This window comes from Spermophilus citellus (genome assembly GCF_964194105.1).
Source record: "Spermophilus citellus genome assembly, chromosome: 12".
In the NCBI taxonomy this organism is placed as follows: Eukaryota; Metazoa; Chordata; class Mammalia; order Rodentia; family Sciuridae; genus Spermophilus; species Spermophilus citellus.
This window is the reverse complement of record NC_138198.1, coordinates 81587501-81614442: the sequence shown is the minus strand read 5'-3', so window position 1 is coordinate 81614442 and position 26942 is coordinate 81587501. Positions and strand designations below refer to the sequence as shown.

Here is a 26942-nt window from a genome sequence, read left to right as displayed (position 1 = left end):
AGTGATACCATGTGGCTAATATGTATCCCCTAATATGACATGATAAGAAGGGTACTTCATCTTTATGGTACTCTTCACAAAAACCCATAACCTCTCAAGTCATGACAAAAAACATCAGACAAATCCAAATTGAGAAGCACTCTACAGGATACCTGACCAGTTCTCCTCAAGCGTGTAAAGTTATAAAAAATAAGGGAAGACAGCGAAACTGTCACAAACCCATGGAGACTAGGGAAAAATTACTCTAAATGGAAGGTGACACCCTGGATCGGATCCTAAGATCAAAAGAGGACATGAATAGAAAAACTAGTGAAATCCAAACAAATCTGGAGTTTAGTTAATAATTAATGGGCCAATATTAGCTTCTTAGTTTTGACAAATATACCATAGTAATATAAGATATTAATGAGGGGGCTGGGATGTGGCTCAAGACGTAGCGCGCTCGCCTGGCATGCGTGCGACCCCGGTTCGATCCTCAGCACCACATACAAAGATGTTGTGTCTGCTGAAAACTAAAAAATAAATATTAAAAAAATTCTTAAAAAAAAAGGAACACACCGATAAACTGATAATCATCAAAAGTAACACACTTGGGGTTGGGAACTGTGGGTCAATGGTAGAGCGCTTGCCTAACACGTGTGAGGCCCTGGGTGTTCAATCCTCAGCACCACATTAAAAACTAAATAAATAAGTAAAATAAAGTTATAAAAAATATTTTTTTAAAAAAAAGATATTAATGAGGATAAGAGGGTGAGGGGTGAACTCTGTATTATCTTTGCAGATTTTCTATAAACTTAAAATTATTCCAAGGTTAAAAGCTATTTAAAACATATTTTTAAAAACAGTTTTACTCTAGGTCTGGGGTTGTGGCTCAGTGGTAGAGTGCTTGCCTTGCATGCATAAGGCCCTGAGTTCAATCCCTAGCAACACAAACACACACACACAAAAACAAAAACAGAAACAAAAGTTATACTTTAGGGTTGGGGTTATGGCTCAGTGGTAGCACATGTGAGGCCCTGGGTTTGATTCTCAGTACCCACATATAAATAAATAAAATAAAGGTCTATTGACAATTTAAAAAATTACAAGAAAAAACAAACAGTTATACTCTAGCTGAGTACACTGGGGTGCATTCCTATAATTCCAGTGACTTGGAAAGCTGAGGCAAGGGGATCACAAGTTTGAGGCCAGCCTCAGCCATTTAGACCCTCAGGAACTTAGCAAGACACCGTATCAAAATAAAAAATAAAAAGGGCTAGGAATATAGTCCAGTGGTAAAGCACCCTGGGCTCAATTTCCAGTACCAAATAATTAAAAAAAAAAAAAATTCCAGCCCCACCCACAATGTACACTTTGTGTGTGTGTGTGTGTGTGTGTGTGTGTGTGTGTGTGTGCTGGGGATCAAAATCAGGGCGTAGCACCCTACAGTTTCATTATAAAGTCCACTGGACAATGATTACTGGCATACACTCATAGTTACTTCTCCAGATTTCTGAGTTTCTCCCTTCACAGCTTTACATTTTCCCTAAGAAATTTCCCTTGGCACAGACATTTCTCTTTTCCCCAAAATTCTATTGGATCTCATCCCAGTCACAAAGAAACTATGAGTAAAATCATTTTTAAGCTTTTTCTTCTTTTTTTAATATATATATATATATATATATATATATATATATATATATATATATATAGTTTTTTTTAATTGTAGGTAGACATAATATCTTTATTTTATTTATAGTGGTGCTGAGGATTGAATCCAGGGCCTCACGTGTGCTAGGCAAGCGCCCCACCGCTGAGCCACAACCCCATCCCAAGATTTTTCTTTTATTACATGATTTGTGGGGGTGAGGATTGAACTCAATGTCTCACACATGGAGCTCTACCATTGAACTACATTGCTGTTCCTTACACAGTATTTGTAACTTAGACAAATGTACAGAGACTAGTACAACAAATGTGCCTGTCACTTAGCTGAAACAGTCTTGTTTTATCTCAACCCACACCCACTGCCCACTGGATTATTTTGAAGCATATCTCAGGGATAATTTCATTAGTGAATCTATAATAATCCCTCTAAAAGGTAAGTACTCTTTAAAAAAAAAAGCATAAACATGATAGTATTACACGATATTATCCCAAATATCCAATCCATCTTCACATTTTCCTTATTTTCTCAAGTCAGTTTTTCTGGTGGTAGCGGGGGAACAGGGATTAAACTCAGGGGCACTCAACCTCTGAGCCATATCCCCAGCCCAATTTTGTAGTTTATAAGAGACAGGGTCTCACTGAGTTGCTTAGCACCTCACTGTTGCTGAGGCTGACTTTGAACTCACAATCCTGACTCAGCCTCCTGAACTGCAGGGATTATAGGCATGTACCACCGTGCCCAGCTAATTGTCATTTTTTTTTTTTTTTTAAGATTGGTGTGTTGAATCAGAATCCAAACATGAGTCACAATGTGTTGACTGGTCTCTCAATTTATGGGTTTTTCTTCCCTCTTTTTTTTTTTTAATCCTTTGAAAATAATATATTGAATAAACCAGATTGTTTGACTCATGGAATTTCCCCTATTCTGGAATTTTCTAATCACATCTCTGAGTGTTGTTGAACATATTTCTCTGTCTCAAATATTTCTATAAAATGGTAATGTGATCTAGAGACTTGAGCACTTTTTTTTGGCAGAGTTTTTTTGTTTGTTTTTCAGGAATGAAATCCAAACATAGGTTATGATGTATATTTCCTATTTTAATCACCTTGGAGTTCACTTAATTTCTGGATGACTTTTTTCTTTTAAAAAATTTTTTTGGTACTGAGGATTGAACCCAGGAGCACTTTACCACTGAGCTACATTCCCAGTCATTTTTTTTTTTAAGAGAGAGTGATATAGGAGAGAGAGTGAGAGAGAGAGAGAGATAATTTTTAATATTTATTTTTTAGTTCTCGGCGGACACAACATCTTTGTTGGTATGTGGTGCTGAGGATCCAACCCGGGCCGCACGCATGCCAGGCGAGCGCGCTACCGCTTGAGCCACATCCCCAGCCCCCCAGTCATTTTTATGTTTTATTTTGTGACAGGGTCTCACTACTTTGCTGAGAGGATCTTGCTAAATTGCTGAGGCTGGCCTTGCGCTCACAATTTTCCTGTCTCAGCCTCCCAAATTGTTGGGATTATAGGAGTGTGTCACTACACTTAGTTGGATGACTATGATTTTTTTAGTGGAGGAGGGGTACTGGGGATTGAACTCAGGGAAACTCAACCTCTAAGCCACATCCCCAAACCCTTTTTTGTATTTTATTTAGAGACAAGGTCTCAATGAGTTGCTTAGCGCCTCGCCTTGCTGAGGCTGCCTTTGAACTTGAGATCCTCCTGCCTGAGTCTCCTGAGCTGCTAGGATTACAAGCACTGCACCTAACTATCATGAATTTTTGGTATTTAAGTTGATCAAGAGAACTGTCCTAGCCAGAGCAATCAGACAGATGAAAGAAACTAAAGGGATATGGGTAGGAAAAGAAGAACTCAAATTATCACTATTTGCAGACAATATGATTCTATACCTAGAAGACCCAAAACATTCCACCAGAAATATCCTAGAACTAATAAATGAATTCAGCAAAGTAGCTGGATATAAAATCAACACCCATAAATCAAAGGCATTTCTGTACATCAGTGACAAAACCTTAGAGAAACGGTGAAAGACCTCTACAATGAAAACTACAGAATGTTAAAGAAAAAAATTAAAGGAGACCTTAGAACATGAAAAGAGCTACCTGTTTCTTGGATAGGCAGAATTAATATTGTCAAAATGACCATACTACCAAAAGCATTGTACATATTCAATGCAATTCCAATCAAAATCACAATGACATTCCTCATAGAAATAGAAAAAACTATCATGAAATTCATCTGAAAATATGAGAGACCCAGAATAGCCAAAGCAATCCTTAGCAAGAAGAGTGAAGCAGGTGGCATCACTATTCCAGACCTTAAACTATACTACAGAGCAATCGTGACAAAAACAGCATGGTATTGTCAACCTGGTCCATTCATAATCAATTTTCCTATCTGCTTTTATGGTCTAGGAATTTGATTATTAAAGGCTGAAAAAATAATGATACTCTGTTTCTTCTATTTTTTTCTTCATTTTTTTAGCTAGAATTCTCTCAGGGCTATTTGGTTATCCTAAGATTATGGCTGTCACAGGAAAGCTTGATACAAGACAGAAAAATGCTGGCTTCTTTCCCTTTACTTAGTACTTCTCAGACTAATGAATAGGTGCCCTGCTATCTTCCAAAAGTGAATGAATTTTTCTCCAAAATTTACAAATCTTTGTATTAAAATTATTTATCTTAAAATTTATTGTGCAGTATTGGGGGTTGAACCCAGGGGTCTCACATGTGTTAGGTGAGCACTCTCTACTATAAATCCTTATTTTTAAGAAAATGTTTTATTGGGCTGGGGATGTGGCTCAAGCAGTAGCGCGCTCACCTGGTATGCGTGCGGCCCGGGTTCGATCCTTAGCACCACATACAAACAAAGATGTTGTGTCCGCCGAAAACTAAAAAATAAATATTAAAAAATTCTCTCTCTCTCTCTTTAGAAAAAAAAAGAAAGAAAATGTTTTATTATGCTGGGTGTGGTGGTACATATCTGCAATCCCAGTGACTTGGGAGGCTGAGGCAGAAGGATCACAAGTTCAAGGCCAACCTCAACAATTTATCAAGACCCTGTCTCAAAAATAAAAAGGGATGGAGATGTAGCTCAGTGGTAGAGTACCCCTGGGTTCAATCTCCAATACTGTAAAAAAAAAAAAAAAAGACCTGTTTATTCTGAAAAATATAATATTTGGGCTGCTATTATAAATGGTGTAAAGATAAATTCTTAATTTGAGATAGTCCTGAAGTTTTCCCTCTGAACCCTTCATTAGTGACAAAAATATCAATGGAGATCTATTAGAAATGAGAAATTATAGGGGCTGGAGTTATGGCTCAGTGGTAGAGTGCTTGCCTAGCATGTGTGAGGCACTGGGTTTGATTCTCAGCAACATATAAAAAAGTAAATAAAGGGGCTGGGGATGTGGCTTAAGCGGTAGCGCGCTCGCCTGGCATGCGTGCGGCCCGGGTTCGATCCTCAGCACCACATACCAACAAAGATGTTGTGTCCGCCGAGAACTAAAAAATAAATTTTTAAAAAAATTATAAATAAATAAATAAATAAATAAAGGGCCATTAACAACTAATAAAATATTTTTTAAAGAAATGAGAAATTATAAGTCAGAACTTCTCAAACTATCTGTATTAAAGGGTCTGCTTTAAATATTTAATATAAATATTTAATATTTATATTAAATATTATTTATATTATTAATATAATATTTAATATTATATTAAATATTGAGGGTTAATTAATAAAAATCAATTACTGATTCATAATTCCATATAGTTTTGTGTTTACTAACACCAAGGAAGATGACTAGATGAACTGTCTTACTAGTACCTTAACCAAGATAATTGGCCCTAGTTTTAGTTGACTATTGATGCCTAAGAAGCCATCCAAAATTTAGTGACTTAAATAACGCATGATCGCATGATTACCCCTGAGTTTTATAGGTTGGCTGGGTAACTCAAGCAGTTCTTGTTTGAGTCCCTTGTACAGTTGCAGTCAGATGACATCTAGGGTCACAGTCATCTACAACTTGGGCTGGACTGGACATGCAAGAGGCTTTTCTTTTCTTTTTTTTGTACTGGGGTTTGAACCCAGAGGCGAGACCAATGAGCTACTTCCCCAGTCCTTTTTAATTTGTTTAATTTTGAGACAGGGTCCCTCTCAGTTGTTTAGGGCCTCCTCGCTACATTGCTGAAGCTGGCCTCTAACTTGCAATCTTTTGCCTCAGCTTCCTGAGTCATTGGGATTATAGGTATGTGCCACCATGCCTGGCCCATGAAGGATTCCTTACTCACATGTCTGGTACTTCATCTGGGTTAGCAGGAACATCTGGGAGCTGACCAGGTATTTCTCTTAATATATGCAGTCTCTCCCTGGGATGAGCTTGGGCTCCCCACAGCATGATGATCTCAAAGTAGTAGGACTTCTCATGGCATCCCATTTCCCCAAAGTGCATGTTTCAAAAAGCTATGTTAGAAATGGTATGATTTTTTTTTTCTTTTGGTGGTACTGGGAATTGACCCAGGGTCTTGCACATGCTAGGCAAGTATTCTCCACTAAATTGCATAGCCAGCCTTTTTAAATTTTATTTTAGAAAAGAGCTTGCTAAGTTGTCCAAGCTGACCTCAAACGCATAATCCTCCTGCATCAGCCTCCTGAATAGCTGAAATTATGGCCTGTGCCACTGTGATGGCTCAGCTCAGATATTTCTTACCCCAGAGAGCTGTGTAGATTCCCAGTTTTTGGCACCTGGCTTCTTTGTGCATGGATATGGGCTGTATTCATCTTTTCCAGAATAAAAAGGAATGTTCTATTAGCATCCTGCTACCCTGGGCAAGGCCATAGCTACATACAATTCTACATCATAGCTCTGTTTTTACTTCTCTTAAATTGTTTCTCCAAAGGCTGGGGATGTAGCTCACTGGGAGAGTACATGCTTAGCAGGAGGATTTAATCCCTAGCATCAAAAATAAATAAACAAAAATCTCCAGATACTTCATGAATTTCCTCTATAATCAAAAAACAATGTTTGTGGGATTACTAGGAAAGTGAAATCACATAGGTGGCTAGTATTAGACTTTAATCTATCTTATTACTTACAATATATTTTGTTTAGTGTGCTCATGAGAATTACACTAATGAACCCTTACCAGCGCAGATCTTGTTGCAACACCTAGCCAATAAATGGACACATTCCTTAAAGGTTTATAAGATTAAAGCTAAGATTCTTTTCGTGGCTTAGCTTTCAATCTTTTTTTTTTTTTTTCTTTTGATACTGGGGATTAAACCAATGAGCACTTTAGCCCTAAACTACTTTTTTTTTTTTTTTTTTTTTGAGACAGGGCCTCACTAAATTGCTAAGGCTGACCTTGAACTTTCAATCCTCCTGCTTCAACCTCCAGAGTGCTAGAATTACAAGCATATGCCTAGTTTAGCTTTCAATTTTGAAACAATAGTAACTAATAAAGTTCTGTTTACTATTTTTTGCAAATACTATATTAATAGTAACTTGATACAATTTGGGGGGGGTACTGAGGATTTAATCAAGGGGTGCTTTACCACTGAGCCACATCCCCAGCCCTTTTTATTTTATTTTATTTTTTTTGAGACAGGTCTCACTAAGTTGCTCAGGGGCTTGTTGCTGAGGCTGCCTTGAATTTGCAATCCTCCAGCCTCAGTCTCCAGAGTCACTGGAATTACAGGAAGGCTCCACTGCACCTGGCTCACACAACACACTGAATAAGCACATGTGAATCAAGGAGGCAGATGTCACAGGGAAACCCATTTTAGCAAGAAACAGAAACATAAATATAAGGGATTCAGAGCAGAGTCCAGGGCCTAGTGTAACTAGTGTGGATGCCAAAAACCACGGAGTGGAGCCCAGAAGAGGCAGGAGTATTGTCATCATAAGACCAGGTCCACAACTTTTTAAGGCATTGTTCTTAACTTCCAAGCCTGGTTCTCTGGACCCTCTAGAGATTCCATCAGCTACCAAATGCCATTATAATAAATTTTATTTTCTACTTATGCCCCCAATTGGTTTTTGGTGCTTGTTACTAAGACCCCTGTGCTACTATTGCAAATCTTTAGATTTTCTATTTTGAGACAGGGTCTTGCTAAGTTGCTTAGGGCTCACTAAGTTGCTGAGGCTGGCCTCAAACTTGCAATCGTCCTGTCTCAGCCTCCCGAGCCACTGGGATTACAAGCATACACTAAGGTGCCTAGCTCCAATCATTACATTTAATTCAATTTAAGTGCTTACTCCTCTGTGGGAGGGCATCCTCCCCCGTGATTTGAGTTACCTCTCTGGCTGGGTGAGAGGTCCTTAGACAAGCTGTGTTAGAGCTTTCCCCACCCTTTCCCAGGTCTGAGGGCTTGTCTGTGCAGAGGCGTGCCTGGCCACTGCCCAGAAGACCCAATCATCGCCCCTGACCTTAGGATGCTGCACTCCCTAACCTTCATTGGATGGAATTTTCCCTGGAAGTTTTTGTTCCCCAATAAAAGCCCACTCCCTGGCGTGTTCTCTCTCTCGCTAGTCTCTTCTCTAAATCTTGCCACCACATTAGGTAGCTGGAGGTGGGAGCTAGGAGAAGCCATCTTGGAGCTGGTATTAAAGGTAATGAGAGTCTTGTTTCTTTAATTTAAAACTCCCTAGTAATTACTTATGACCTGAACCTTCTTTCATGAAGCCAGCGCTGGTTGCATGACAGACTCCTCTGTTATCACTCACCTAAAAATCTTATTCATCATTGGATCCTCAGTGCCCTGTAAGCACCTAAAAAGAAACTAGTTGAGTGAGTGAATGAAACTCTCTGAGTTCTCATTTTTTCATCTATAATTTGGGAGTCATAGTTTTTGTCTTAAGACTATGAATGTTCTAACAGGAAAAAAAAAAAAGACATCTTCCATCTCATCCATCTTATCTTATAGACAAGAAACTGAGACCCCAAGAAGGTAGATGGTTTTCCAAAGTTTGGTGAATGAGTCAGGAATTGTTTTTAATTCCCAGGTCAGCACAGGTCAGCACACTTTCAACACACCATGATGCCTATGAAATATTGCTATGGAATGTTTGTGCCCCTTCCCAAATTAATATATTGAAGTCCTAACTCCCAACATGATGGTTTTATAAGGTAGGTCCTTGGCAGGTTAATTGAGTTTAGATGAGCTCATGGGAATGCAGCCCCTATGCTGGGGGGATTAGTGCCCCTATAAAGAGGAAAAGACACCAGAACTTCCTCTCTTCATCATGGTAAGGAGAAGGAAGCCATCTGCAAGGCAAGAGGACTCTCCTGAGAATCGGATCATGCTGGTGCCCTAATGTCAGACTTCTAGCCTCTAGAAGAATGAGAAATAAATGTCTGTTTGAGCCATGCAGTGTCTAGTATTTTGTTATAGCAGCCAGAACCAAGACAATTTTATGATTTTTTTTACTTTAAACTTAAGAAATATGCATTTATTGGTAGGTAGAGCAGAAATCAGGTGCACAGAGCAGAAATCAAGTGCAGGCAATATAAAGAATGTTGCATGTAAAGTGTCAGGGATGGCAACCAGTGTGGTGGCACTTGTGTTAGGTGTGTGTGCTCAGGCATGAGTCAAGGAGTGAGAATTACTAATACACACATTATTTTGTTTAGTCATCTCAGTAACTCTATAAAGTAGAAATTAATATTTTACAGGTTTAAGAAAGAAAAAAATAGGCTCAGTGAAATAATTAAATTATCCTGGGTACTGGCAACAATCAAAGCCAATGTTAGCTAGCTCATGTTATTTCCCTGTACTAAGGTGTATCATTAATCTACTATTCTAACTATGGTTGACAATTGAATATTTCGGAAATACTAGACACAATTTTGAATGTACACAAAGAAATGACAAGCGTCTGAGATAAGAGATATGCCAATTAACCTGAGCTGATCACTACATTTTATGTATATGTATTGAACCTAGAGTTGTTTTTGACTCCCAGGTCTGCATACTTTCTATACGCCATGATGCCAATCATGGCCTGGTGGGTGCTGACTTGTAATCCCAGCTACTCAGGAGGCTGAGGCAGGATTCCCAAGTTCCAGGCCAGCCTCAGGAACTATTTGACAATTCTGTGATATTTTTCATAGTCTATCCCTTACCTTCTTTAATTTGCCTGTTGAAATCTCACCACCTTTGTCACTTCTGAAAGGGAGGAGTTCATAATGACAGATTGTTAAATCTTAGAACACTTTCATATGCCTTTAAATATTCTCTGACCTTTGTCGCCTTGCCATAAATTAGCCGTAGGAGTACCTACTTCAGTTTCCTGTCTGCACATTAGGTAATCGGTGTGAATTTCCATACATCTCTAAATGCAAAGCATTAAGGAACCACAAATAAGCTTTTGACATTATTGAATCCTACTTCCTATTTTTGACCTTTTCACTTATGTTCAAGAACCACTTCTCATTTAAGTCATTTAGCTATTAAAAAGAGTGACAAGAGAGATTTAAAGTCAAGTGTGAGCGTCCTCCCTGGTGAATGTTCGTAGGATTGGTGTTTTTTTTTTTTTTTTCTTCTCCCTTTTGACAGTCTTCGAGGGCAACCTAACTCCTGCGGATGTAGGCTTCCTTCACTACCTAGGGCAGTCTCCTCTTCTGCACGCTTCCCGTTCAAAGCAAACCGCTAGTTTACCGAGACCCGCGCGGCATCGGTCAAGGTCACCGGGGCAGGTGCCCGCCCCCGACCTGAAGCAACGCGGCCAGCCCGTTTCTTTCTCGCAAGTAGGCTCACGTGCGCTCTCCCCATTCTAGGGGCTGCCCCGGCTGCCAGCGACTCAGCCGGGAGACCCCGGTCTGCCCGCCCTTGGGCTGGGCTGGGAACCGCGCCTCTGGAAGGTTCCTGAGTGGCTGGCGGCGGGGGCGGCTCGGGGAGGCCGGGGCGGAGCCGGCGGCATCCGGTGGGCCTGGCGACGCCTCCCAGGGCCACTCTGCCGCGCCCGTTGGCGGAAGCCGCGCTCCCTCCGCTGGAGACGCTCTTGTCCAGGGCGCCGGCGGAGCGGCACCGGCTTTCGCCGGCTCGCGGACTGGCTCTCCTCCCGCCGCAGGAGCGGCGCACCGCGCTCCCCGGGCCATGCAGCGCTTAGCTATGGACCTGCGGATGCTCTCCCGGGAGCTCTCCCTCTACCTGGAGCACCAAATCCGGGTTGGATTTTTCGGTTCGGGGGTGGGTTTATCCCTGATCCTGGGCTTCAGCGTCGCGTATGCCTGCTACTACCTAAGCAGCATTGCCAAGGTGAGCCGGGGGCGGCGCGGGCGCCTGGCGCAGGGCCGCTAGGACAGCGGAGGGTGGACAGCCCCGGGGACGAGCGAGCGTGCTGCTCCCGAGTGGTTGCCCTTGCCCCGGCTTCTGATGGAGCCCTTTGGACGCGCGCGGGAAAGCTGGCCAGCCCCTGACCGCCTGCCTGAAGCTGGGGACCGAGGAGGGGGGTCCTCGGACATCAGCCCCGACCCTGCTGACCTCGAAGCGCTGGCGCTACCCAATGCTGCTCCGCATGTTGTAGCACTTTGGAGAATGACTCCCTTACCTTAACTCTTGACTTTCCCCCAGTGATTTGGTAAATCACTCTTGTGACTGTGGATTCTTTGCATCAGTCTTCCAGGAAATGTAATCGGAGGGGTTGCGCGTGCGAGGGACACAAGGCTTGCTGGTTTCTTGTTTGGGGTTGGCAGAAACTTTGGTTTGTGCCGGATCCCTTCATTAATTTGTCTTTCCCTTTAGAAACCCCAGTTAGTGACGGGAGGGGAGAGTTTCAACCGCTTCCTGCAGAACCACTGTCCAGTGGTGACAGAAACGTATTACCCTACGGTCTGGTGCTGGGAGAGTCGAGGACAAACACTGCTCAGACCTTTCATCACTTCCAAGCCGCCGGTGCAGTACAGGAAGTAAGTAAATGTCCGTTTTCAGTCATTTTCCTAAAATCTTTTTTTTTTTTTTTTTGCTTGTTGTTGTTTGTTTGTTTCTGTTTTGCATACTCTTAGTTTTCCAGTTCTTAGTAGAATCTCAGGTTTACTAAGTATATAAGACAGAAAGAAGGAAAATAGAAGGGATATCTTCCATCCTACTTCCAGCTGTGGGAAATTATTGTTTTATTGCTCCCCCTCCCACCCCGCTGTTGTGCCCTAACACAAATAGCTTATTTCTGAATGAGAGAAGTATTTGGGGGTTAGTGTTTTCCAGTTTGTCGTGCCTCGGTCCCTGAAGACTTAGACCCTTTGATGATATATGCACCAACTCATTGATGTGTAACATACTGACATAACATACTGGGGTGAGAAAGATGCCAATTATTTCAGGTTTGTGTGCTGGACTGCTTTAGGGTAAAAGGTCTTCATGTTGACAAGCAAAATGGGTTCTTGGTGATAATATCCCTGAGGTGTTAAAGGTATGATCCAGAAAATATCATTAACCTGGGATTTAAATAGTGCCTACTATTAATTTCCCTGAGTCATCTAGTCTGGAGTTACTTTTGTTGCTTGAAATTTTTACTATTTGGGAAAATTCTATTAAGTTCATTGTTACTACGTGAAAAGTACTTTAAATTGTTTAAGAAGCAAATTTGTAGTATGCTCTGTGGGGAGATTTATTGAGTCAAAAGAGCTAGAGCAGTGATCAGATGAGCATTTTTCTTATTTAGAATTCCCTGTTGAGTTAATCTGAGTGACCTCAATCAAATAGGGGTTAAATGCTAGGTATTTTAGAGTAATGAGGAAATGATTAAGATAAATATTTGAAGTGCTTTCAAGTTCATTTTTATAGACAAAGTTTTTCTTGAGCTGGTAGAAGTACATTATGGTATTAATCTTTATAACATCTTTGTGATGAAAGGAAATCATATATAGGTGTGTGTGCATGTGACTGCTGAAAAAAAAGTCATTTTGTGATGACCAAATAACGGTGTACATTTATAGCATTAAGACACTAAAATTAAAAAAGAACTGGAAACACTTGATGAGTAGTGTCTTTTGAATTGCTCCTTTCAGTGAACTTATTAAAACTGCTGATGGAGGTCAGATTTCATTGGATTGGTTTGATAATGATAACAGTGTGTATTATTCGGATGGCAGTACCAGACCTACTATCTTATTGTTACCTGGCCTCACTGGAACAAGCAAGGAATCCTATATCCTTCATATGATCCATCTCAGTGAAGAATTGGGATACAGGTACCAGTAAAAGACCTTTTTCCACTTTTCACTGAATTCATCCTAAATGAGCTACAAATATATCTGCATGTGTGTTTCAGAAATATGTATTGTTTTTTGCATGGATTAAGCAATCCTCTAAGTTACAATTATTATTTTTTGCTTCCTTTTGTCCCTTTTTTGGGGAAAATGTATAGCTGAATCATCTCCTAAGAAATGGGACTTGGCATAGTAGGTGCTCAGCACACTTAGGTTGAATGAAGGAATGAAGTTAGAATCACCTGAGAATTAAGAGAACACCCCCTCCCAGGGGTTATGGCTCAGTGGTAGAGCGCCTGCTTAGCATGCATGAGGCACTGGGTTCGATCCCCAGCATCACATAAAAATAAAAACAAATAAAATAAAGGTATTGTGTCCATCTACAACTAAGAAAATATTAAAAGAGAGAGAGAGAGAACACCCTTCCCCTCCCCAAGATCTGAGAAATAGTAGAATCAAATGGAGGGAGTGTTGTGGACAACAATAGTTACAAATTCCAGAGACTATGCAGTAGTTCCTGTCACACTCTGTATTTGGACCTTCTATTCACTAATTTTAGTCTCTCTGGCTAAGATCCCAAGTGTAAAAAATATTCAGAATCATCTGTAGGTCTTCCTTATTTTTCCATTGGTGATCCATATCTCTTTTGTCCACCTAAATTTGTAGATGAACATGGCTAATGTCCAGTTGACGCCACAGCATTTTTGAGTAACCATTATTCAACTCAGTCACCAGGTACAATTTAATTTTTTGCAAGTGACTTAGCATCTTTTAAGTTTCAGGTTTATTGATACCGGGGATTGAATTCAGGGCCTCCTACGTGCTAAGTAAGCACTCTACCACTCTATATACTTCCAGCCCTGAGCTCTAGGATCTTAAAGCAAGGTCATTGTAAAAGATACTGGTTTTTTGGTACCTCAGTCTTTTTTAGCTGATGATAATTATTATAATGGAACACTCTTTCATTGGCATTTAAAGTAGAGTTATATCTCTCGTTGAACTTGGAACATTTGTTTTGTGAATAACTGATGTTATGTTTATGTTACTAAAAACAATTTGATGTGAAGGACGAAGTACTACAGTGGTGAATTCAATTTTGACAAGTTAACTCTGATCTTTTACAGATAAAGCCTATTTAGTCTATGAAGTGACATTCCAAAACTATGATATAGTGTTCCAGAATTATGGTGTTCCACAAATTTTCTGAACAGTAGCAGAAATTCATTATTCCTTGTTTAAGCACCATCCAGTTAGATATCAGGCATGCTTACTTTTTTTTTTTTTTTTTTTTTTGCTAAAACTTAGTCATGCTCAGAAAGTACAGAAGACCTTAAAGCCTTTTTGTACATATTTAAATTGCTGATTCTACAGTTTGCCTGAACTGTCTCCCAAGACTTAGAAACTGCTTTTAAAAACAATGTAATCCGGCCAGGCATGGTGGCACACGCCTATAATCCCAGCTACCCAGGAGATTGAGACAGGACAATTGTGAGTTGGAGGCCAACCTGAATAATTTAGCAAGACCCTGCCTCAAAATAAAAAATAAAAAAAATTGGGGATGTAGCTCAGTGGTAGAGTGCCCTAGGTTCAATCCCCAGTACCACAAAAACAAAGCAGTGTAGTTAAGGGGCTGGGGATATAGCTCAGTGGTGGAGTGCATACTTAGCATGAGTAAGGCCTGAGGTCGATCCCCAAGACCAAGAAACAAACAAATAATGTAATTGAAACTCAAGGACTAAGTTTCATAACACCTGGTGTTGCCAGTATATATGGTTTTTGTCCATCACTTGTAAAAAGTTGCCAAATTTTATTCCCAGGTCTACCTCTACACTATGCCTCAAAGCAGTAGTAAAGTTCTAAATTCCCTCAAGATTAAAATTGTCTCTCTATTGATTCTGAAAAGTTATTGAGGATATATGATAGAGGGCTTTGTGACCAGGTGTGGTTGCACACGCCTGTAATCCTAGTGGCTTGGGAGGCTAAGGATCATCAGCAAGTGATCAGTTCAAAGCCAGTCTCAGCAATTTAGCAAGGCTATAAGCAATTTAGGGAGAGCCTGTCTCTAAATAAAATATAAAAAGAGCTAAGGATATGGCTTAGTGGTTAAGCACCTCTGAGTTTAGTCCCTGTATAATAATAATAACAACAACAACAGGGCTTTGTGCTAGGTACCATGAAGAAATACAAAGAGTTATGAAATGTTTTTTCCTGCCTCCAGGAATACATGATAGGGAAGCCTGGACCAATTAATCATTAGCTGCTTGAAAACGTAACCCATTTGAGTTTAAAGGGTGCTAACAATGAATAAGATTTGGATTTGTAGGGTGCAGAATAGATGAATAAGCCGTTGTCAGTAAACTTTTCAATGGCCTCTGAACTTATGCTCATTTATTTTTAACTTCAGAGAGTCTCTGAATCTAGGTTCAGAGAGGCTGTATCAGTTAGCATTGCCGTATAACAAGTCAACCCAAAATTTAATGGCTTAACACAACAACCATTCTGCTCACAATTCTGTGAGTCGGTAAATTGGGCTGAGTCTAGCTGGGTAGGTCTTCAGGTCTTGGCCTGGATGATTTGTGTGTTTATGGTCAACTGGCAGGACAACTTTGTGCTTGGGGCCCTTCAGCTGAGATGACTCTTCTCAACTCTGTGTGGTCTCATTCACCATTGGGCTCATCCTGAGCTTGTTCATTTGGTGGCAGAGGATTCCAAGAGCCAAAAGTAGAAGCTACAAGGCTTCTTGAGGCCCAGACTGAGAATTTCCACAGTATTGCTTCTGCCATATTTTACTGGTCAAAGCAAATCAGATATTCATCCCAGAGAAGGGAAATAGACTCCTGCTCTTGACAAGGAAGAGCCACAAAATAGCTGGGAATGGCAGTACACAACTGTAATTCCTGCAACTCAGGAGGCTGAGGCAGGAGAATCTCAAGTGCAAGGCCAGCCTCAGAAACTTGGTAAGACACCCTATCTCACAAATAAAAAGTAAAAAAGGAATGGTAGCGTAGCTCAGAGGTGAAGTGCCCCTAGGTTCAATCCCCAGTAACCCCTATCCCTTCAAAAAAGAGCTACAAGATATTTTTGTAGTCTACCACAAAAAAAAAAAAAAAAAAAAACAAGTAGTTTCAAAGACCACTGAGGTGAAAAATAGATCTGAAAGTTTAGTACAAGGCTGAGTTGAGTCCTTAGGAGACAAAATGTTACTAAGTCATCAATACTGTAGCCGGGGATCTGGCAGGGAACAGGGTGTATAGAAGGCTGTCCAATATGGCAGCATGTATGTGGGCTTTGGAATCAGGCCTGAATTGACATCTTGGAGCTGTCACTTATTGAGTGACCCTGGGCAATATAATTGAACTTCACATCCAGGCAGGGTGAAGTACATTGGTAATCCCAGCAATTTGGGAGGCTGAGGCAGGAGGATTGCAATATCAAAGCCAGTCTGAGCAACTTAGTAAAGGGCTGGGGATCCGGCTCAGTGGTAAAGTGCCCCTGGTTTCAATCCCCCCTTACCAAATAAATAGATAGATAGATAGATAGATAGATAGATAGATAGATAGATAAACAAAACTTGGCACATCACAATTTTCTCACCTACTTCAGTTGGAATGTATAAAGTACATGGTGCAGTGCCTTGTGCAAAGTGAGTCTTTAGAAAATATTTAAATCTTCCTTCTTGTCCTCTATTCCCTGATCCGAGTAGAAAAATGTTTTATAATTCAGAAGAGCAAGTGCAAGCCAATACACCTTGGGGAATATAAATGTCTAGTTTGCTTGCAGGAATGCTTGGGTGTTGTTACGTCTATTATACAGAGACTTTTCTTCAACAGTATGACTATCGCTGTAGTAAGGGGTACACTTGGCCTTCTGGCCCCAGTTATTATCTGGTCTAAAATTGAGTGTTTAGAAAGGGTTGTGAATTTCATTAGGAATCCCATTAGGAATTTCCACCAGGAAATTGTTGGTGCTTCACTGGTGAGAGATGAGTTAGACATTAGAATCTCATTCTCACCATATGGACAAATGAAACAGAAGAGTTTGTTGCTGATGCTAAACAATTTATGAAAACGAATGAAAACAAAATATTTTTCTGTTAAGTTTCACTAATTCAAAGTTAATGATTGATGGGATGGAAAGTAGGCTAAAGTTCTTGTAAGATATGTGTGAACAAAGGTGTTCCAAAGTAAGTCAAAGGTAAATAGAATTGGATAGGGAATATTTGGCCTGCTTTTATTGACCATCCTCGGGGAGATTGCAGAACATCTCTCTGGCACATACCCAACCCTGAGAGGAGAAAAGTGCTGAACCAGACAAATTTTTCCAAATTTCATCAATCACTTAAGTCATCCACCTCTTGGAGGGTGAGTAACATAAAGAAAGCAGAAGGCCAAGGGAATATTTAGAGAGAAACCCTCCTCATGGAAACCCAGAGGACAGGAGAAAAGATAGTTTGCTCTAATGATTTACACCTGTGCAGCTGAAAAAGTTGTTGAAATCTTATCTATATTTTCTAGATTTCTTTTTTAAAAAATCTGCAAGACAGGCATGGTGATGAACTCTTGTAGTCTTGTTCCTCCTGCTGCTCAGTAGGAGGCAGGAGGATTGCTTGAGCCCAGTAGTTCAAAACCAGCCTCTGCAACATAAGTGAAAATCTGTCTCAAAACAAGTAAGCAATTCCATGCAGAAACATAGCTTCATAGGTATTATTTTATGTTCCTGGATAATATTCCATTTTCTTAAATCGTTTTCCCATTCTCTGAATTTGTCTTCAATACTAAAACAAAAGCTAGGAGAAAAAAGTAAACAACAACATCTATATCATCTTTTACCTTGACCTTTTTATTCGTGTAATATTATATTCCACCCCCAGCTAATATTAAAAGAATGTCTCATCCAGAATTACATAAAAATAGGATCATTGAAATCTAGGTCAGTCATTAAGTATTTTGGGACTGTAAAGTACAGTATCAGAATCTATATTCCCAAAGAGCATGTAGTCTAGTTGAAGTAACAGAGTCCAGAAGTAGGGAAGCATGCATTAGAAAGGACCAGGATTGGCTGCATGTGACAGAAAACAAAATAACAATGTTTAAAAGAGACACAGATTTATTTCTTTCTCATGAAAAAAATCCAAGACGGTGGACCACAGCTTTCCTGGTGTTCTACCCTGCCAGGAATCCAGGCTCTTATCATGTTGCTTCGACTCTAGTTATAGTGCATTCCAGGACCCAAGAAAGCAATTAAAATGATACCCCAAAAGTGCCATCTTTCTTTAAAGATGCATACCCAAGGGGCTGGTGGGGAGGTGTAGCTGAGTGATAGAGGTTTGCCTAGCATATGTGAGGTCCTGGGTTTGATTCCTAGCACTGCAAAAGAAAAAGAAAAATCCAGCAATTGTGCACACCACTTTTGCTTGTTTCTCATTGGTCTGCTCTTAACTGCAAGGGAAGCTTAAAAATTAAATTTTATTTTGGACATCTGATACTGAGGAAGAAGGGGAAGATGATTAGCAGCCTCTCCCCCTGAGCGGTCAGAGAGTTGAATGTAGGATTCTGGAATATCAGAACCAAGAGGGACATTTTGTGGAGAGATGGAGTAGGTCAGATATAGCTGGAAGGGCAAGGAGAACATTTGATAAGTCTGGCAGAGGAGGAGTTGTTAGAAGAGGGAAAAGGATCATTCTGGGGTTTTCAACATTGTAAACATTGCAGACTTGTGTTTCAAGAAATTTCTTATTCTCATGCCAGTTGATTTTTTTGGGGGGGGGGTGTTGGTTGTTTGTTTTGCTACTTAGAAAGAGCACTGGCTTTATATGATTTGGCAGGTTCAAAGTCTTTTTGGTTTTCACTGCAAATCACACTTACTGGTAGCAAGGATGCCATTGTCCATCCTTTATATTTTTGAGATTTTAAAGTGGGACATGATTTTAAAAGTGGTTCAAATGTAAAAATTTGACTGCTTTTTTTTTTTTTTTTTTTTTTTTTTTTTTTGGCCAGTGCTGGGGATCAAACCCAGGTTCTCAGGCATGCTAGGCAAGTATTCAACCACTGAGCTGCAACTCCAGCCTGGCTGCTTTAAAATCTTTTAAATGTTCATTTACCTTCAAGTTTGGGGTTTGGGCCTGAGAAATTTTTTATTTAGGAGAAGCAGCAGCCATAAATATATGACTATCTATGATGTTTAGCTCTTCTTGTAGCTTTAGAGGTGCCTTAGGGGTCATCTGTAGACTTTGAAGGAGGCAAAATGAAGGGGGTTAAACAAAGAAAAATGAGGCAGTGAAAAAAGTGTGAGTTCTATTCTCAGTGGCTGGAGAGGCTGAGGCAGGAGAATTTTGAGTTCAAAGCCAGCCTCGGCAATTTAGCGAGGCCCTAAGCAACTCAGCGAGACCCTTTCTCTAAAAAGAATATAAAAAAAGGGCTGGGAATGTGGCTCAGTGTTTAAGTCCCCCTGGGTTCAACCCTCAGTACCGAAAAAAAAAAAAAAAAGGGTCCCCACTGCCTCCTTCCAATCTGACAGCAGTATCCTAAACAAGAAATGATTGTGAATTAACACCAGAGGATATTTTTTAGCTCAGTAATTCATTTTTGTTGTTAAAACAATTTGTTTTTTTTTAAAGTTTGGAATAAGGTTGTCAATTGATTATTCACAAGACTAGCTATGTTAGTTAATGCATATTAAAAAACACCAAAGAGTTTAGCCTATTTAATGATATTCTGGGGAAAGTTATGATGGATTCTGACAAGTGGTCCCATTCTCTAGAGAACTCATTAGATATTCTACTACAAAACGATACCTCATTGAACACACTTTCAGGGACAAAGCTCTTTTTATCAGTGTTGGTATGCCCATAAGGGTACTCTGTGTTCAGAACTCCCATCTTTCTTGGAAAAAGACTTGAATGTTACTAGCTCAGAGTGCATGGGGCAGCACAGTGAGGTGGTTAAGAGGATTCTTAAGTCAGATCTGCCTGGGCTCTGCTCTGAATTTAGCACATGAAATTGTATCCATTTTTTCATTTGTCTTTACAAGTTTTTGAATAGGATAAAATTGCCATTGTCTGCTTAGGGCATTAATCAAATGTATTTCTTGGTGTTGAAGTGTTCTTAAATCATATTTTTGTTAAATGTTTTAAGTAATTTATTCTTTTTATTCTAATATCTAGTCTTCCCGTCAAATAACTTGTATGTCCAGGGACAGATTTTATTAAAAATATTATTTTCAGTTATAGTTTTACACAATGCCTTTATTTATTTATTTTTATGTGGTTCTGGGGATTTGAACTCAGGGCCTTGCAATTGCCAGGAGAGTGCTCTACTGCTGAGCCACGACCCCAGCCCCACAAACAGATTATTTAACCACTCTGCACCCCACTTTTCTCCTTTGTAACAATATCTTACACCTCCTAGTATTGTGAGGATTGCTTGTAATGTATATAAAGGATATTAACTGGCACCTGGCCCATAACGAACAATTAAACAATTAAAAAGTGTTGGCTATGAAATCTAAGAGTGAATCAGGGCCATTGTTTGGCTTATGGAAGAGCCTCACTATTCTGTTCTAGTCTCAGAGAGAAATGAGGTGCTTACTGTGTAGGCCCTATTTACCAGGAAGAAAGCATTCCAAGAAGGTGCAGAGACAATAACGTCAGTGTGCCTGGCCAGGCAATGGGTAGTCCAGGAAGCAGGAAGGAAATACCTTACTAACAGTGGCTGCTGGAATCTACATCATCCTGTGATACTTGTCTCTGGTAATAAAGTTTCCAGCAGTGACTTGTGACTTATGTTAGTTATGAACACTGGGAACATGAAACATAGAGCTAATTCAACTTGGTATTTAGTTGACAGAATCTATGAAAAATATCAGAGACATGGAATAGAATGCAAATGAGTAAGATAGAATTTGAGACCCTCAGAAAGAAGCTCCATAACTTTAGTGTCAGAGATGACAAGGGAATAGGAGGGTAAGATTCCAATATAAAAGAGCACTGAAAGAATTTTTTTTTTTTTTGTACCAGGCGACTCAACCACATCCCCAGCCCCTCTTTTATATTTTAATTAGAGACAGGGTCTTGCTGAGTTGCTGAGGCTGGCTTTGAACTCCTTCCTCAGCCTCCTAAACTGCTGGGATTACAGGTGTATGCCACCATGCTAGGCTGGAAAAGATTTCCTGATGCTAGGAAAATGCCCTATCACTGAGCTTATAACTCCAGCCTCTTAAAGAGAATTCTTTTTTTTTTTTTTTTTTGATACTAGGGATTAAACCCAGGGACACTTAACTACTGAGCCATGTACCTAGCCCTTTTTGACATTTCATTTAGAGACAGTCTCACTGAGTTGTTTAGCACCTGGCTTTTACCGAGGCTGGCTTTGAATTTGAGATCCTGCCTCTACCTCCCAAACTGCTGGGATTACAGGTATATGCTACCTCACCTGGTTTAAAGAGAATTTTTTTATTTTGGTGGGGGTACAGGGGATTGAACTCTGGAGCACTCAACTACTGAGCCACATCCTCAGCCCTTATTTGTATTTTATTTGAGTTACTTAGTGCCTCATGGTTACTGAAGCAGGCTTTGAACTCGTGATTCTCCTGCTTCAGCCTCCCAAGCCTCTGGGATTATAAGTGTGCGCCATCACACCTGGCTTAAAGAGAATTCTTGATGCTAGTTGTATATAAGTTTTTCACCTTCCTGACATTAAGGATAATTTTGACTCTTTTTTCCCCCTCTGGCCAACTGGTTTTGAAATATGCCTAAAAATAATCAGCATTCATTAATTTTTTTGTGTGAACGAAAAATTTATTTGCTGATTTCATTAAACATTAACTTGCTGACTTGCTGTTCTGGTTTTTAAATTCATAGTGTCACTTAGAACTTTTGATCAGCAAAAGATAACCAGAATTGCTACTTTGGTTTGCTACAATTAAATTTAGCTTTGGATGGGGGGAATTGAATAATAGATACGAAGATAAGGTTAGATAGGAGGAATAAGTTCTAATATTCTATAGCACATTAGGGTGAATATTGTCCACAATTCATTGTGTATTTTATTTTTTAATAATTTTTAATTGTTGATGAACACAATATCTTTATTTATTTTTATGTGGTGCTGAGGATCGAACCCAGTGCCTCACGCATGCGAGACAAGTGCTCTGCCACTAAGCCACAACCCCAGCCCTCACTGTGTATTTTATAAAGAACTAGAAGAAAAGAGTTCTAGGGTTCCTAACACAAAGAAATGATAAATGTTTAAGGAGATAGAAATTCTGATTAGCCTAATTGATGATTACATATTGTATACATGCATCAAATTATCACACTATACCACCTAATATGTATAATTTTCATGTCGTTTGTGGGGGGGGGGGACTAGGAACTGAACCCAGGGGCACTTAACCAGTGAGCCACATCCCCAAATCCCCTACTTACTTTTTTATTAATTTGAAAATATTTTTAGTTGTGAATGGACCTTTATTTGATTTGTTTATATGTGGTGCTGGGAATCGAACCCAGTACCCCAGTACCTCACATCTGCTAGGCAAGCGCTCTACCACTAAGCCACAACCCCAGCCCTGTTTTTCTAAATTTTGAGACAGGATCTCACTAAGTTGCTTAAGGCCTTGCTAGATTGCTGAGGCTAGCCCAGAACTTGTGATCTTCCTGCCTTAGCCTCCTGAGTTTCTGGTATTACTGGTGTGTGCCACTATGCTGGGCTTGTGTTTGATTTCTAAAGCTTTATACTCTAGAAAAACTTACTTGGACTATGGTAATTTATTTTACTACTTTTTTTTCTTGGTTCTGGGGATTGAATTCATGGCTTCATGCATGCTAAGCACATGCTTTACCCCTGAGCTACATCCCTAATCCTTCCTTTTACTATTTTTATGATGTAATAAGTTTGGCAATGTTCAGGAATTATAATTTTTTTGTATGTTTGGTGCTGGGGATTGAACCCTCTACCATGGAGCCACATCCCCAGGAATTACAATTTCTTGAATAATTTTTCTGATATTGCTGATTGTAGTGTTCAATAAATATAAATTAAATTAATACTTTGTTATTAGTTATATAGTTTACATTTTAATGTTTCACTGATATAAAGCATTAAAACCAATATGATTGTGAATTTTCTATTTCCCCACTTATTTCTGTAAATTTTTGCTTCTTGTATATGGAAACTCTGTCATACATTACACACATGATTATGATTCTTGATCTTTTTTAAAAATATTTTTTAGTTGTCAATGGACCTGTATTTTATTTATTTATATGTGGTGCAGAGAATCAAACCTAGTACCTCATACACACTAGGCAAGCGCTCTACCACTGAGCCACAACCCCAGCCCTGATTCTTAGTCTTAATGTGAATTAAGTCTTGTATCATTATTATTTGTCCTTAATCTCTGGTTATGAAGTATATTTTATCTGATATTATTGTAGCCACTCCAGCCTTCTTTTGCTATGATGTCTTTTTTCATATTGTAACTTTCAAAATATCTCGTTTTATACTTAAAGTGTATGGGTTGTAGATATATATTTTGAACTTTCTTTTTTATTCAGTCTGAAAGTCTCTAGTTTTTAGTTAGAATTTTTAGTCCTTTTACATTTAGTATAGTTATTGATATGGTAGATTTAAAGTATATCATTTTATTATTTGTTTTCTGGAGGGTTTTGTTTATTAATTTTTTGTTTGTTTCTCTGTTACCCTCCTTTTAATCTGAGTTCATGTCTTTTTATATCAGATTTGGAATTGGAGTTTTTGTTTTTTTTCTTAAATACTTTTCCCCATTCTTCCTGTCCTCTCCTTTAGGAACCACAGTTACAATATCTTTTGATATTGTTACATAGATCACCAGGGTTCTTTTTTTTTTTTTCTTTCAATGGTGAGGACTGAATCCAGTGGCTCGCACATGCTAGACAAACTGATCTAATACTGAGCTGCATCCCCAGCCTTGTTTATTTCATTTTGAGATAGGGTCTTGCTAAGTTGCTGAAGTCCCCACTAAGTTGCTGAGGCTGCCCTTGAACTTGCAATCATCCCCTCTCAGCCTCCCAAGTCACTGGGATTATAGGTATGTATCACCATACCTGGAAGTTTTCAAATTCTTTACAAACATTTTTTACGCCTTTATGTCCTTGAGCTTTGGTATAATAGCTGCTTTAAATACTCATCTGCCAATTCTAGCATCTGGATCATCTTAGGGTCAGTTATCTTATCTGTTGAAGTATAGGTCATGTTTCCTGTTCCTTCATGGTCTATTAATTTTGAATAGTGTTGTGAACAGTTTGAATTATCCATTGTAGAGACTCCGAATTGTGCAATATTTTTCAAAAGAGGATTGATTTTTCTTAGTTTCTTTTTTTTTTTTTTTTTGAGAGAGAATTTTAAATATTTATTTTTTAGTTCTTGGCAGACACAACATCTTTGTTGGTATGTGGTGCTGAGGATCGAACCCGGGCCGCACGCATGCCAGGCAAGCGCGCTACCGCTTGAGCCACATCCCCAGCCCCTCTTTTTTTTTTTTTAATAAGGAAGAAAATATGGCAGGGTGGGGTGGGGTGGGGTTGTGGCTCAGTGGTAGAGTGCTCACCTAGCATGTGTGAGGCACTGGGTTTGATCCTCAGCACCACATAAAAATAAAATAAAGGTTTAAAAAATCCTCTTTAAAGAAAATAAGTAGATTGTTAAAGAAAGAAAATACGGCTAAATTCAAGCTTCAAACTCTGCCATATCTGTGATAACCAGACATTAAATTTCACCTAATTTCTGCCTCATATATAAATATTGAAATAGATGTAGATACAGATATAAATGAAGGATTAATCAGAGATGTGGCCCAGTTTTTTTATCCATAATTTAGGACTCTTCCTCTGTGTTACTTTCTAAGGTATCCCTCATGGTCTAATTATTATAGTTACTCCAAACTTTGTGGTCTAATTCTTCAAACCTGTAAGATTGAACATTCCCATTGGGGTGGGTTTTTTTTTAATCTATCATTGAAAAATACCAACTACTGCCTCTTCTTAGCCAAAACAAAAATAAAAACCTGTAAAAATATGAAATCCCACCCAATGTCAGTTTCTACTTTCTAGTGTTAACTTGTGTTTTCTGCCTGTTTTTTTTTTAACTTCTGTTTTCATTCTCTGTTGTCTTGATATTTTGTTTGGAATATATAGTTATTATTCTATGGAAGGGTTGACCTGATAGGATCTACCCTGACCTTCCTGAAAGCAGAACCTCCTAGTCATGTCCTAACCTTGCATTTAGAAACCTCCTAATCTATTTTTCCATTCTTGTTTTCTATTGTTATTCTGTATATAGCCATATTTCAACAAATATCTTTTTTTTATCCTGAGAACATTTTATATATTCTTTATATCTTGTTCACATTGCTCCATTCATATTAGTCCTAATTTTCTTCTACTACAATCTTTACATTTTTCGTTTCTCAGCATGAGAGTTATCTACTTTTTCCATAAAACTTTCCTAATCACCTCAGCCTATCCTGACCTCATGGGTCTTTACACACACACACACACACACACACACACACACACACACATTTTAGTTGTCAATGGACTTTTTAAAAAATTTATTTATATTGAATGCTGAGAATTGAACTCAGTGCCTCACACATACTAGGCAAGCGCTCTACCACTGAGCTACAACCCCACCCCAGGGCTTTATTATATATTCCACTCATTGGACATTGAATTTAATGCTGCCTTATGATTCCATCTTTTTAACCATTTATTTTTTAATTGTAGGTGGACACAATAGCTTTATTTTATTTTTATGTGGTGCTGGTGAATGAACCCAGTGCCCCACACATGGTAGGCAAGCGCTTAACCCCAGCCCCATGATTCCATTTTTATTGTAGTCACTCCACTGAAAATATGGCTATAGCTTTTCAGTCTATCCAGATGGCACTCTCCTTAAGGCTAGGAACTTTATATTATTATTTTGTTTCTCTGTTACAAGCTATAACTCCATCTTTTGTTTAGGAAACATTCTTTTTAGTGAAGTTTCCCATGAATGAATGAGACACTCCAATATTAATATTCACAGGAAGTGCTTAGAATGTGATCTGACATGTAGTTAAAAGTAATGAACTTTATCTGTTTTTATTATAGCTGAAATTAGAGTAGTATGAATAGTTAATCCCTAAATGTTCTTATCACTCCACCCCTTACTGATTATCACTCCACCCCTTACTAATTATTATTATTATTATTATTATTATTTCTGAATCTTAGAAGTGGGATATATTTAAGATTATCTGATAAAATTCCTTAATGTTACAGATTTGGGAAGGAGACCTGGAGAAGTCCTGTATTCTTGAGAACTTCTCACTGCCTTTTCTTGGTGTCCAAACCCAGTTTGCTCCTAAGTATGTGGTAGGAAAGTCCATATGTGTTCAGGTAGACTGAACAGACTCAAGGCTCTCTATTTCATTTGACAGGAACAGTGTTTCTCAACCAGAAGATACTCTTGCCCAGGGAACATCTTGCAACATCTGGAAACTTTTGGGAGTTGGTGGGAGTTGTTGATTTTGATTTGTTTTTCATTGCTGGGGATCAAACCAAGAACCTCATGAGTGCTAGGCAGGCATTCTGCCACTAAGCTTCACTACCAGCCTTGGATATATTTTTTTGATTGTCATGCTTGGGAGACATTTTAGCTTCCAGTTGGTAGAGGCTAGAATACTACTGAGCATCATATAGTGCACAGAATAGCCCTACCATAAAGAATTATTTGATCTTAAATATCTACAGTGCGAAAGACTGAGTGAAACCCTGTGTTATAAGGAGGTAGCTCTCTGCCTTTGTTTGTTTGTTTGTTTGTTTTTTGGTACTAGAGGTCCAACCTAGGGCCTCACACATGCTTGACAAGCTCTCTACCTTTGAGCTACATCCCCTGCCCTTTTTTTTAATATTTTTAAGTTGTTGATAGACCTTCCTTCCTTCCTTCCTTCCTTCCTTCCTTCCTTCCTTCCTTCCTTCCTTCCTTCCTCTATTTATTTATTTATATGTGGTGCTGAGAATCGAACCCAGTGCCTCACACATGCCA

The 26942-nt window shown here is 39.2% G+C and overlaps 1 protein-coding gene and 1 pseudogene across 11 annotated transcripts in view; both read left to right on the top strand.

The window, feature by feature from the left end:
- LOC308631989 (large ribosomal subunit protein uL23-like) overlaps window positions 1–26942 on the top strand; it is a 491218-nt pseudogene that overhangs the window by 5766 nt on the left and 458510 nt on the right. The gene's annotated exons all lie outside the window — the stretch shown is intronic.
- ABHD3 (abhydrolase domain containing 3, phospholipase) overlaps window positions 10624–26942 on the top strand; it is a 61269-nt gene continuing 44950 nt past the window's right edge. For 3 of the 10 annotated variants that reach the window (XM_081263599.1, XM_081263596.1, XM_081263590.1), the window contains exons 1-3: window positions 10637–10927; window positions 11414–11577; window positions 12676–12858. In XM_081263599.1, the coding sequence (XP_081119725.1) occupies window positions 10766–10927; window positions 11414–11577; window positions 12676–12858 (509 nt within the window). In that variant the 5' untranslated portion in view covers window positions 10637–10765. Of the gene's footprint in view, window positions 10928–11413; window positions 11578–12675; window positions 12859–26942 lie in introns of all 10 variants that reach the window. The other 7 variants (XM_081263595.1, XM_081263594.1, XM_081263593.1 and 4 more) reach the window with 6 other exon arrangements.